The following is a 13644-nucleotide window of genomic DNA, read 5'->3' as shown; positions in this document are numbered from 1 at the left end:
CAAATAAATGAACACACAAACAATAGAAACCATTACAGAATTTGTAATGGTTTTAATGGTTCTAATTGGAATTCTGTTGGTTTTAATGGACATTGTAATGGTCCCTATGGGTCTCTATTTATAATTTGCTTTATTTATTTGTGGCATGTATTGTCTATTGGATATCGTTAAGGACCAATAGAACACCTTTGGAAACTACCCACCCAGCACCAGACGTCATTCGGACATCGTTTTTTTTTTTTTTTTTTTTTCGCTAAATCTCGGCCCGTCATGGCCTTCTTTTAGATCAAAAATTGACGTTGAAAGTTGGTTTTTGCTTGTTTCGTCGGATTTGGTCCAAATTTTGCCCTAAACTCAGCAATGGTCTTTGTTTTGTCTTTATGATTTGGTTCCAATATAGCCCCAAAATCTATGTTTAATATTAGGTTTTGTTTGGTCCATCTGATTTGGTCCAAATTTAGGCCAAAATAAATGTTGAAATAACAGTGAAATTCTGCGTGACTTCTACGTGCTGTAATGGGCGCGCGCGCTGAACTGGAGCGGAGGACGTCACCATGGAAACGAGGCGGCAGCCCAACCGTCAAGCAGCTGAACGCTGACTCTCAATGTGGTTTTCACTATTGTTTTTTAGGTAAGTTTCGTCTATATAATTACACAAATAGTACATTAAAGTGTTTCTGACACTTTATTTCATGTAAATGATACGCTTCCGTTTAATATTTACTTTATAGAAATGGTTTAGTGTCGTCAGAAAAAGTCCGTTAGCATCTCCACTGTAAGGCTAACTACAAGAGGTAACGATAAACTTGAGCTCTTATTATTAAGTTTGGGCTTTATATGTCATCTTATGTGTGGATGAGCGCTCTCTCGCTCGCTCTCTCTCTCTCTCTCTCTCTCTCTCTCTCTATATATATATATCTCAACGGATGAATGGAAGTAAGCTAATTAATTTAACCTAAAAGTATGCACTGTACAGTTAACGTTACATCACTTACAATGGGCTGAAAACTTCAGGTTTTGATCTTTCATAGTAACGTTAAACCACATAAATACCACTTGTTCTGTTATTTCAGAAGTGCCAGAAAAGAAAAAAAAACCTCTATGACACAGGAGATGTTCCTGATTTTAAAATTTCTGAAGGGATACAATCAAAACACACAAACAAACACACACACACACACACACACATATATATATATATATATATATATTATATTTATAATTATGTGTGTGTGTGTGTGTGTGTGTGTGTGTGTGTGTGTGTGTGTGTGTGTTGTTTGCTTGTTAGTTATTTTGATGTCCACGCTGTAGGAGCATTACTAAATTAGTAAAACTAAAACTGTTTAAGTCTTTTTTTTTTTTGTATATATTTCTGTCAATTATTATTTTTCTTTTCTGCATTTCACCTCTGCTATAGTTTATTTATAATAAACCTGTCATTGTATAATGAATATTGTTGTCTCTGTGACAGTATGCTTATGTTCCCAGGTTCTTCCATGCTGATGGCTGTGCTCTAGAGTCATATCTCCTGTCGAAGAACATCTTTTAGACATTATGAACCATGAAAAGTAAGTAATTCCTCAAACATACCACTACCATTCAAAAATGTAAGGGTCAGATTTGTAAAAAATAAATATTTTATGCTCACCACTGCTGCATTTATTTGATTAAAATACAGTAAAATAGTAATATTGTGAAATTACCATTTTATAACTATTTTCTATTTCAGTATGTTTTAAAAAAGTGATCAAAGCTGAATTTTCAGCATCATTACTCCAGTCTCCAGTGTCACATAATCCTTCAAATATTAGTCAATTCTTATAAAGTGCAAGAAGCTCTTACAAATATTAATGTAAATAGTATTTTTTTTCCTTTGGTGATTTGTATTGTATACCCAGAATGCAATGCACAATGAAGTAGATTCCCATTCTCTAACTCCAAGCTACACACTCTCACACCGTGTCTACACTGGACGCACCAAAGTGACTGTTGAAAATCATTTGAACTTTGTCAGTATCATAAATAGAAAGAGGCATCAGTTTACCGTCTGTGATTTGTTGTGTCGTGCCGTGCCACATCCAGTGTAGAGAGCATTATGATTAAAATAGGCTCTGTTGTATTTTGTTGTGCCGTCCAGTGTAGACACAGTGTTAGAACTCTTATTAAAATATCATTACATATGACGCATGTATGATGCCATTCATCACTGATAGATCTTTTCTATTTCATCGATAAACCACAAGGTGACTGTAACATATTTAAACAATATTAATAAGAATAAATAAAAAATGCATCTGTGACTTACTGTAATATTGCTTCTTATTTTTTCAGTGGGTTGAAAGTTCTTATTAAACACATAGCTTTATTCTCATCTCTGTGCATTTTCAGACGTTGTGCATATTTCTGAATCAAATCTTTTTAACTTTTTAACATCATAATATTGGTTGTCTTCTCTTTTGTCAGAGTTTAGCTCCAACCCCAGTTAAGCAGCTGATCAAGGATCACCAGAAAAACTCTGCAGAACGTTGGTCCTCCAGCCCAGGACTGGACACCAGTGTTGTAAGTCATCAATCTAGAAGTTATCCTGCCTCTTTGAAGTGTCATGTTCAGAATATATTACAGGAGATCTCTCATTGTCTCTTAAGGTCCACTCACATTCAGAGTTTTGCTCCAACCTGCATTGCACCTGAACACATTAATCAAGGTCTTCAGTTTTACAAACTATTAGTGTTGTCATGGTACCAAAATTTCAGTATTCGGTACCAGTACCAGTGAAAATCCATTGTACTCGGTACCAATTTCAGTACCAAAGCAAAACACAAAAACAATGCTAATTAATTTTTTATTATTATTATTATTATTATTATTATAGCTGCACTTATACTAACAATTAACACTTATACTAACAATTAACTAACAAAACAGCGTTCATTTCAATCCGACATTCAAATGTTTATCAGGATATATATACACAATTATATATATCCTGATAAACATACACAGAATGACAGTCAATCACTGATCTTTATTGAACTGCTTTTATAGTTTTAATAATTACTTTATTTGTAATGAACACAATAAAGGGATTTACAATGGATTATTTGTTTTTTTTTTACTTGAATGCTTTTGTTCAGATGTAAAATAAAAAGTGAATTATTATTAAGAAAAGAACTGCAGGAAAAGATGCAATGTTGCTCTGTGATTTTGCTTTGGAACCTTTAGAAAACTTTAACCTGATTTTTCTCAAAATTGACTTTGCCAACTCTTTCAACTTCAAACTGGTGTAGTTCAGTAATTTTTTGTCAGATTTCAACAAATTCTACATCATTTTGAAGGACTATTAATGAGAATAATAATAAAAAAAAAAAAAACTCATTTTTGCTCATTGTGACTTATTTTGCCAGCACAGGTCACACATGCTACTTAATTTCCACTTGAGAGTGGTCAGATTTAAAGTCTGAGATTAGTCCATCAGTTCTTGAATTTCAATTTGTTTATGTATGAAATAATGTGTGTGTGTGTGTGTGTGTGTTTGAAACAAGAGTGTCTGTCTCAGAAGCTGAAGAAAAGAGGCCACACCTCAGAGGAAATAAGCGCCCCTAAGTGTACAGAAATAAGAAGATCAGTGACAAACCAGATAAAACTTCTCAGTGGTAAGTATTTACATATCCATATCCGAATGTAATTACTACAACCTCTTATATGATTTGAAGGTAAATAGAGACTATGTACCATAAAAAGTAGACAATGTAATTATTCAAGACTATTTGTGACCCTGGACCACAAAACCAGTTATAAGGGTAATTTTTTTAAAAATGTAGATTTTTATATCAATAATATTAAGAATTAATTTTCCATTGATGTATGGTTTTGTTAGGAGGACAATATTTGTCTGAGATACAACTATTTGAAAATCTGGAATCTGAGGGTGCAAAAAAATCTAAATATTGCGAAAAATATTTGAAGTCCAAAGCAAAGCATTTTTTTAATCAAAAATAAAGTTTTGATACATTTATGGTAGGAAATTTACAAAATATATTCATGGAACATGATCTTTACTTAAAATCCTAATGATTTTTGCATGAAAGAAAAATCGATAATTTTGTCCCATACAATGTTTTGTTGTCTATTGCTATAAATAAACCCCAGCGACTTAAAACTGCTTTTGTGCTCCAGGGACACATTTATTCACTCACTCATAACAACAAACAACACTGAACTACACCTAAAACCATTGAGATATTCAACACAGCAGACAATAATTAATGACAATATGCATCTATTAAAGCAGCGTATAAGATAAATTAAAAAATTATCTGCTTTAAAAATGTGTCCATGGACAAAAGTTCATATCTGTCAAGAATTTGAATCTGCTCAAAATGCCCCAAAGTGTTTGGACGAATTTAAACATGATGATGTTTTGTCAACAACTAAGTTTTTGCAACTTTTTTGAGATTGCCATATAAATATATGTATGGATAATCTCACATACTGGTAATGTGGTTTAAGTGGTACATTGTCCTAACAAATTTTCCTTCTCCTTTTGCAGGTCTAAGACAGCTACAATGAAGCCACAAATGCAGTTCATAGTTCCTGTATTTCTATAATGCATTAATGAATAACAGTAATTAAAAAAAAATGTAATGTCAAGGTTTTGTGTTAATTCCAGCTATGTTGAGTATTCTGTGAATAATTTAGATTTTAGGTGCATATTCTTAATTCTTTGCAAAACAACCAGAACTGTTTGCTATTGAAAGGTTGGTATGTAGTTTAAATAAATAAAAATGATATTCTTGACAAAACCTGTGTATAGTTGTATTAATAATTTAAATTATTTAATTAATCAATGGCCTAATTACCAGTTATCAGGTACAGTAAACATTAAAATCAAAAATACAAACTGCACGGAAACCAATACAAATAAAGACTAGCAACGGAACACAAGACAATACAAAATATGTGCAACCATAAATGTGCAATAGACCATCTTGTAATGGAAACACCAGAACCAATACAAAACTGTGATGGAAACCATTAAATATGTGCAAATAAAGACCAATACAAACTTGTAATTGGAAACATCAGAACCATTACAAAACTGTGATGGAAACCAAATCGTTAAATACAAATGTAATGCAAACCTATACAAACAATATAAATCCTAATGGAATATGCCCAAAACACACTACGTAATGGAAACCATTTGGTAATGGTTTTAATGGTAATTGCTGATGGTTTGTAATGGAAAACCAAGAATTTCTGTAATGGTTTCTATGTTTTTTCAGCAGGGAGCAGCGGCAATTGTCACTCAAGTGACAAATCGAGATATGAGTTACCAAAAAAAAATTTCCCCCCTCAATTTGTAAGGAAACCTCATTTTTTGACAGGCTGGTTAAACCTGGTAAATCCTAATGGAATATTTTGCAGCCAAAGCGGCACAGGCACTGACAGTAATGGAAACCATTTAATGGTTTCCACATGGTTTTTGCTGATGGTTAATGGAAACTCTTAGATTGGCCGCGCTGATTGGTTTGTTGTTTAATGGGCAAGTTGGGCATTAGCATTTCTGTTCACTACCATTCGCCTAACCCCCCCTCACAGGTGGCATGAAGGGCAAAATTACCATATAGACCAAAACATTTTTGAACGCGGAACGTTTTTTTTTTCTCTGCCTGCTGTAAAGTTGGGATGTTGGAACATGGATGTCTATGGGATTGACTCCTTTTGCAGCCAGCCTCAAGCGGCCAGTCGATGAATTACAGTTTTAGTCACTTATTCCGTATTGGCTTCACGAGAGAGAGCGGGAGGTTTGCCGCTATCGGATTATCATGCACTGTTTCACCCCTCTCTCTGTTTTTTACAATAATGGTAATTAATCACATCTGATTGGGCCGCCGATGCGATTTGGACCAATCAAAAACAAAGTTCTCCTTGAGGTAAGAGCGAAAGGAAAAAGAAAAAAAACTGGGAGCCGGCTATCACTCGATGCGAGCCGGCTCTTCTGATTCACTACAAAGCATCGGCTCCCACAGACCGCATCTTTTGCGCATGACACATCACTACTAGTCTGGCTTTTACTATTTAAAAGCATTTCTATTCAGATTTACATCCCACTGGTTGCTACACCTCTATTTTACTCTTGTGTCTATTATCCCTGGCCATTAAGTTTGCAAATCTCAGTTGTAACAGTGCTTAGGAATTAATAAAATACATTAGGAGAGATCACAAGTCTTTATTCCACATGGAAAATAATTAATAATAACAATGTGGAGCAAAGGGTTAATGTAGTGTGGCATAAGATGTATCCTAGCTGAATGGACTGTTATTTTTTTAATCTCTACTGCCTAAACAGACTCATTCAAATGTTAAAAAATATCAGAAGTATTAAATGTATTTTACTAGGAACAACTAAAGGGCTCAATAAAAGGCTATGAGAGCTTTTACTGCATGCAAGTTCACTGGAAACAAATTCAGTAATTGTCTCAATGTGTTTATTATCAAGGGCAAAAATGTGCACATACAATAGTAAATACATTACAAACAAAAGGTATTAAATACTTTTAATATCAATAAACATTATTACAAATATTCTGCAATTAAATAAAGCAAATACATTAGATTGCATTTTTCTTTCACATTGTCTATTTATTCACACAATATGGGCTCTAAATTTGATCAAATTTTGAAATTACCATTCTTACGGCTTATTATTATTATCATTGTGCATGAGTGAAAGTCAAACAATGTTACATTTTTTGACCCATTTGCTTTCCGTTGTAAAAAAGAAGGCTAAGTTACAGTGCTGTTTATACAATGAAGCTTATTTAGAGAAAGTCATGGTACCTTTGGATACTGCTGTATTATTATATTACATATTATGTGAAGATAATAAAAGTATAATAATAAGAAGAAATAATAACAACAAAAAAAAAATCCTGAGACAGTGCTGTTGGTGATTTAAGGATTGTGTTCACGAGTGATACAAGCCTGCACAGCTTCATCGTGTAACGTTAGTTCAATCAGCTAAAGAGCGCATGTATTTCTTGATGATACCGCGCATATCTGCATACCTGAAATAAGGGCACAGAAGAAAAAAAAAATGAGTGCACATAATGAATACAAATGACTGTATACGTGTGACTCCGTCTATACCTCTTCTTCAGTTTCTGCATCTCTCTTTCTTCTTCCTCTTGCAGCTTAGCAATGAAGCTTTGTAAAACAGGAAGCTCAAACTTGATGTATTGTGCCACCTTGAGGACAAAACGAGGTATTACAAAAATATATACATACAAATTTGCACTGTGTACACTTGTCACATTGACTGAATTCAGTGCCCTAACAAACTACTCTTACTATTTCTAGAATAAATAGTAAGAATTCAGTATGCAATTTTTCTGTGACCTTTTACTTCAGCCAAAATGTGCAGTATACAACCAGGCACATTATTACACATTAGAATTTTTAATCCCAAAATGCAATGTGCATAACTTTCCATTACAAAATGAAAAATTGGAAGTAATACAAATGTGAAAAATTTGAATAAAAATGTTAATTTATATTTATATATTTTTTTATTTATTTGGTTTTAGAAACTGAAATGTAATTTATATAAATAAATTTATCTAACTAAATAAATTTTTAAGTTTGGAAAATAAATAAATAGATAGATAAATAGATAGATAAACAGATTACATAAACATAATATAGAATTAAACAGTTAATGAACACATAAAAATAACTAAATTAATAAATTATTATATTACCAAACAAATAATAAATGTAATACATATCTGTTGTATGTCGTTTTAAGTCATTTTTTAAATGAGTTTTATCTTTGAATTGAATGCATTCGTGACAAACCAACAAACAAATAAATAATAAACAAATAAATACTGCTGTTCAGAGAAAGAACTGTGAGAAAAAGTAAGCATCAATTAAAAGATAACGATTAAAATAAATGCAACATGCAAAAAGATGCTAAAATGAAATAAAATGGACACGTACTAATTTGCTTGGAGATTTAATACTTCATTTATGAATTCTATGTTTTATTAACAATTTAGTTATGTGCTTGTTTACCGATTTATTTAAATATATAAATATCCATTTGATTATTTAATTTTGAGTGACTTGGCCCCACATAAGACAAGCAGTTTGGGTAAGAAGGAAGGATAGACAGATAGACAGATAGATAGATAGATAGATAGATAGATAGATAGCCAATGTGATATTTGGTCTCTTACATCATGAGTGACCTCTTCCACCTGGTCCGTCTCCATTAGGAACATTTTGCTGACCTGTTCACAAGGGCCATGTAAAACTCTGAGCGTCAAAGGATGGTCATTAGGCTTCAGCTGATGTCTCTCTGGGTGCAGGGAGAGGAATATGAACTCAGGGACAAAGAAAATAATACTATGACACATTTAATTTCAGTTCGGACGTACCTCCGCTGGTGTGGACGATATAAAGGCTGAATTCATCCGGACTGTTCTCAATCTTGAACTTGTTAAGCAGCACCCGCATGACCTGTGCTGTCGTCATACAGCTGTTGACGCGGACGTTGGTCACAGAGCCGAACTTAGGCGTAAAAACTGCCGTCTGTTTAACAGATAGGAACAACTGTGAGCAAAAGGGCTTACAAACATGCTTACAGTTCACGAAACACGACGCCCACCTTGTGGTTGTAAAAGTGGCCGTTGAAGGAGCATCGGTGTCTCTTAAGTCTCCTGATTCCAAGCCGTCGCCCGCTGATTCTCCTTCCGCCGACATCACTCCTGGCCCTGGAGAGACGATCAGAGTGTGTCGACTCCTGCTGCTCCTCACCTGCCAGATGAGATTTTACATCCAACGAGACAGACAGATATGATGCGGAGACAGATATGAACACTGGTAAGTTTTTAGAAAAAAAGTCAAGAATATATATTCACCTGTCTCTTCCTTCTCTTCACTGAAGTCTTTTGATTGGTCGTCTGCTGTAGCGACCTCACTGGAAATAAACGATTATTTCAGGATAAAAAAACAAAACAAAAAATTAACCTTCATAAACTTATCGTTCCAGATTGCCTATATTTCAATAAATCATATTTTAACTATATTTCCTATACATCAAACACACATACAAAAAAAATTTAGGCCTCAGATTTTTACTAAAGTGTTTGCTTAGATGAATTATTGTTTATCTGTAAAGTTGCCTAAATGATTCTTTATTGTGGAAATATAACAAGCAGCACAGCTGTTGTCTGTATTTTCTGACCAGCAAATCAGCATATTAAAATGATTTCTGGAGGATCACGTGACACTGAAGACTGGCGTCTTTCTCTCAGTAATAAATTAAAATTATTATTTAAATAGGCTATATTTTAAAACTCAGGCTATTTTATTGTAATAACATTTCACAATATTATTTTCACTGTATTTTTGATCAAATAAATGCAGCCTTTTTGAGGACTTCTTTCAAAAACATAATAAAAAATCTCACTGACCTTTTATAATTTTCAAAAAAGAATTTTCGATGTACGGAATTTTGCACAGACAAGATCAAATAAATATTTCTATCAGTTTAGTCTCAGGTCAAAGTATTTTTTTCTAGTTTCACTGTGAAGGCGAAAACAAACAAACAAACAAAAAACAACCAAAAAAAACAAAACAAAAAACATTTTTTTTTTTTTTTTTTTTTTTTTTTTTTTTACAAACATCTTTAGGAAAATAATTTTCTGTGGTAATTCACAGATGTTGTTGATATTAACCCAAAAGCACCCATAAAATAATACAAATTATATAAATAATAAAATAATTCATAATATTAAAATAAAAACCCTTCCTTGCATTTAACATATTACTTGAGTGACGACTTGAGTGGGTCGATGTCCGTTTCGGCGCCTCAGAGATGTTAGTGAGGGGCGTGGCCTGCCTGCCTCCTTCTCGTCCTCCATCTGCAGTCTGATTGGCAGCTGTACACCCCAAACATTGAGCAACCCCTCAATGATCAACTCTCCTTCCTCCTGTGAAAATCACATAATCAGATAAATGACATCCATACAACAGGCTGTAATTTACCAACTAACCAGCTAACCTCTCTGTGTCTCAACTGGAGGGCTTCTCCTTTGTAATAAAGGTTGTATGTGTTGAGCTGTGAGAGAAGAATGCTCCTGCAACCAAAAAGGAAAAAAGAAAGAAGTTGTTTCAGGTTTGCGAGAATGGTGTAAGAACAAGAAACCTTGCAGTGACACCGCAAAATGCACTTACTTGCTTATAAATTTGTTTTCGCCGATCTGGACCTTGTCTGAATCATCACTGGCCATGTCGAGTGGGTGAGTGGAAAGCCACTAGGAAGGCCTGTAAAGAATGAAGGCATGAAACTGAAAAAGAACGTTTAAAACATCTCCTCTTAGAAAAAAAGAAGTAGAAGAGAATCTCATGACTTTTCGCCTCATAATCGCAAAAAAGACTCCAGGCAAAGATTCTCACACACTGATGCGAAACACACACAAACTTACACCACATTACTAAACTATTAAAGGCTGTAACACAAATTTCGGTCTAATATTTATATTTCCTCATTATTTCGAGTTAATCCTGTTTTTACTGTAATGCTAAAGTAAATGAACAAGAAATGACTAGTAACATCACAACCAAGCAGATAAAAAACCGTCACAGAATTGGCATATATAAACACTTAAAACTAAAGGTTCTCATTGGCAGATGTGACCCCTGGGAAGGAAAAACGACCAACCAGTCATTAGTAGCATGGGGGTAGTTGTAACAAACAGCCAACAATACATTATATGGGTCAAAATTTCTTTATGCCGAAGAAAATCACTGGGGATATTAAGTAAAGATAATGTTCCATGAAGATATTTCGTAAAATCATACTGCAAAATATATCAAAACTTAATTTTTTGATTAGTAACGATGCTATGCTAAGAACTTCATTTGGGACACTACTTTAAAGGTGATTTTCTCATTATTTAGACTTTTTGTGAACCCTCGGATTCCAGATTGCAAATAGTTGTATCTCAGCTAAATATTTCTACTATCTAAAACAACCATAGATCCTATTTTTAAGATCGTATTTTAATTTTTTTCAGCTTTCAGCTGATGTCTACATCTCAGTTTACAAAAAAAATGACCACTAATTTGCGTTCGGGTCATATATGATTCATATGAAGAACCTTTACAGTTAATAAGTTCACCCAAAACAGCAAACCTTCAATGCATGTTTGCTCCCAAAAAACCTGACTTCTCTTTGTTCTGTGGAAGAAGATATTCGCAAGAAGTTGGTAACATTGACTTCCATAGTATTTTTGGTCTACACATTGATCATTCTTCAGAATATCTTCATTTCATGTTCTACAATACAGGTTTGGGAAACGGCCATGTGGGTGAGAAATCATTTTTGGATGATCTCCCTTTACCTCCATGGAACTTTTCAATGACATAAAAGTTACTTTAGATTTTTTTAAATGTTCGTCACCCCACAGAACTGTTCACGGAAAGGTTCGGAGTGACACCAAAACATAGTTCTTCAATGTGAAAAAAAAACCCTTCCTGCAAACCTTATTTGAGAGCTGAATTCAAAAGTTTTTAAACCAACATTTCATACCATTTTAAGGTCAGTTTATCTGACATGGTGTTTGATTAATGTCCTTGTAAAGGTCAAGATGACAAACTAATGTTCACGCCGCACGTGGGAGCAGCCAGCACAGTCAGTACAGTAAAAGCAAACTCAAGACTCTGGCACATACATAAGAGAATACAATGGTTTACCAGTCAGCAAACCTGGAAAGTCATCTGGTCAGCATGGAAATAGCTGTGCCGCGGATGAAAGTTGTGCCGTTGACAAGCTAAAGGAGTCTGTGCCCCTCACTGTAAGAATCTTCCTCAGTGCAAAAGGTTCAGTCGCAGGAAGTAGCAGCTATTTTCACTTGGGTCAGACTTCCTCCGCTAGGCCGGCGATATTGCAACGCTGCCACCGAACTACCAGTTCAACATTGCACGCCAAGATACTTACTAGCACAGAGATAGCCAACTTCGGAGCGTTTGCTGGACCAGACCAGGAAGCATGCTTGGGCGAGCACATAACCAAGCCTGTGGATGTGTCCATTGGGGCAGTATGTTAACACACATGTCCCATGAAGGCAAAGACTAGTGGAACACAGAATGTCATTTATTTTAACGAACTCGTGTGCTTACCAACGAAAAAACAACAGGAAATATGTCTCGGTATATGCACAGTGTATCTTGTCGTATCTTTAAAATCTCACTATTGTGAGAGTGTTGGCTGTGTCAAGGCCTAATTTCCTTGTGTGTGTTTCTTTCTCAAAATACATTACTTTTATTCTGAGGAGGCACATGTTTAATATAATAGTGAATTGTTTCTCTTTGTTTGAGGAAGCCTTGCAGGTGGACCCAGAAACAGAGGAGGAGCTTTATAGGCTGTGCTGTGAATGGTACCAGTTGTACTGTATGTTTGACTCGATGATACAGAGTGAAGGCATCAGTCAAAGAGGATAAAGCGGAGAAGGGCCTGAATTGTACTGAGGCAACGGCTGCTTTCACGTTGTGCCGCTGAACTTGCATCGGTTCCTCTGTGCAACAGCCAGGTTGAGCCACAGCATGCCCTCTTGCGGGATGCTAAATAATTACAAATTGATTCATGATCCTCTTGGTCGCGTGGGACTGTACCATAGCAATTAACCCTAAGCCGCATTTAATGTTTTTAAGATGGACTAATATAAAAATAATCTAATGCAAAACATAGTAGGTTTATGCCACTCGTGGTGTAAAATGCACATTTAATTACTTTTTATGTCACCTTTTTTGTCCATGGAAAATATATGGAGGAAATAATAAATAATAGCAAGTAATAAATATTACTAAAAATAATTAAAATAAATAACTAACTACAATAGTGAAGGTTTGCTGCTGGGGATTAATTAAGTTATTTTCTCTCTCTTTGTTAACAATGTATATTTATTACTAATTATTTACCACAATTGTCTGCATTTTAGCTCTTTAATTCCCAATTAAAACAGTAAGTACTTAAATAAATAAATATAAACAAATAAATGGGAGTCTTGAATAATGCAAATGTCTGATAATCGTTTTGGTCTATCTTTGTTAAAATGTATGTTCAATTAATTCGTATTTATTAACCCTAACAATATACTGGGCCACACAGTGAATTATAGTACAATAAATGTATCTTCAATAAACAAACAAACAAACAAATAAATAAATGAATAAATTATAAAATACTAATTAAACAATGTGAAAACAAATTGTCTGGATCTTAGTACGGCTAATGTACATCTATGATAGTTTTTGTCGCCCTTGTTAAAATGTATATTTAATACCCTAATAGTTAGTTGACAGAAAACTGTCAAACATTGAAAAAAACAACCTCCTTAAACAATAAATGTTTGGGTGTGTGTGTATGCACTTGGCTGAGTCGCTGACAGAGGCACACATTCTGAGGTTTGGGGCACCATACTTGGCCACACACACATCACTTGTACTTAAATAAATAAATGAAAAAATAAATCTATCTATTACCCATGATACCAACATATGCACATAATGGATTAATTGACAGAATGCCTTTAATCTTGTAAACAAAAGAAAAAGAAAAGAAACGAAAGACCA

At 34.3% G+C, this 13644-nt stretch overlaps 1 protein-coding gene and 2 long non-coding RNA genes across 3 annotated transcripts; 2 read left to right on the top strand and 1 right to left on the bottom strand.

The window, feature by feature from the left end:
* The first annotated feature begins 269 nt into the window (after positions 1-269).
* LOC122143031 lies at positions 270-2524 on the top strand. The gene is made up of 4 exons (XR_006158929.1): positions 270-631; positions 732-794; positions 1489-1568; positions 2464-2524. It is a non-coding gene; the product is annotated as an uncharacterized LOC122143031 (long non-coding RNA).
* A 1094-nt stretch (positions 2525-3618) lies between these two features.
* On the top strand, positions 3619-4802 carry LOC122143032. Its single transcript, XR_006158930.1, has 2 exons — positions 3619-3653; positions 4550-4802. It is a non-coding gene; the product is annotated as an uncharacterized LOC122143032 (long non-coding RNA).
* A 1667-nt stretch (positions 4803-6469) lies between these two features.
* On the bottom strand, positions 6470-10301 carry LOC109106009 (ras association domain-containing protein 2-like). The gene is made up of 9 exons (XM_042753941.1): positions 10246-10301; positions 10073-10148; positions 9840-10001; positions 8928-8982; positions 8675-8823; positions 8445-8598; positions 8244-8365; positions 7153-7250; positions 6470-7070 (listed from the first exon to the last, which is right to left on the bottom strand). The coding sequence occupies exons 1-9, from the start codon at positions 10299-10301 to the stop codon at positions 7016-7018; spliced, it is 927 nt and encodes a 308-aa protein (XP_042609875.1). The 3' UTR covers positions 6470-7015.
* Between the last annotated feature and the right edge of the window lie 3343 nt (positions 10302-13644).

Source organism: Cyprinus carpio, unplaced genomic scaffold (assembly GCF_018340385.1).
Source record: "Cyprinus carpio isolate SPL01 unplaced genomic scaffold, ASM1834038v1 S000000612, whole genome shotgun sequence".
Classification (NCBI taxonomy): Eukaryota; Metazoa; Chordata; class Actinopteri; order Cypriniformes; family Cyprinidae; genus Cyprinus; species Cyprinus carpio.
The sequence above is the reverse complement of the archived record's forward strand: the minus strand, read 5'-3'. Positions and strand labels throughout refer to the sequence as shown.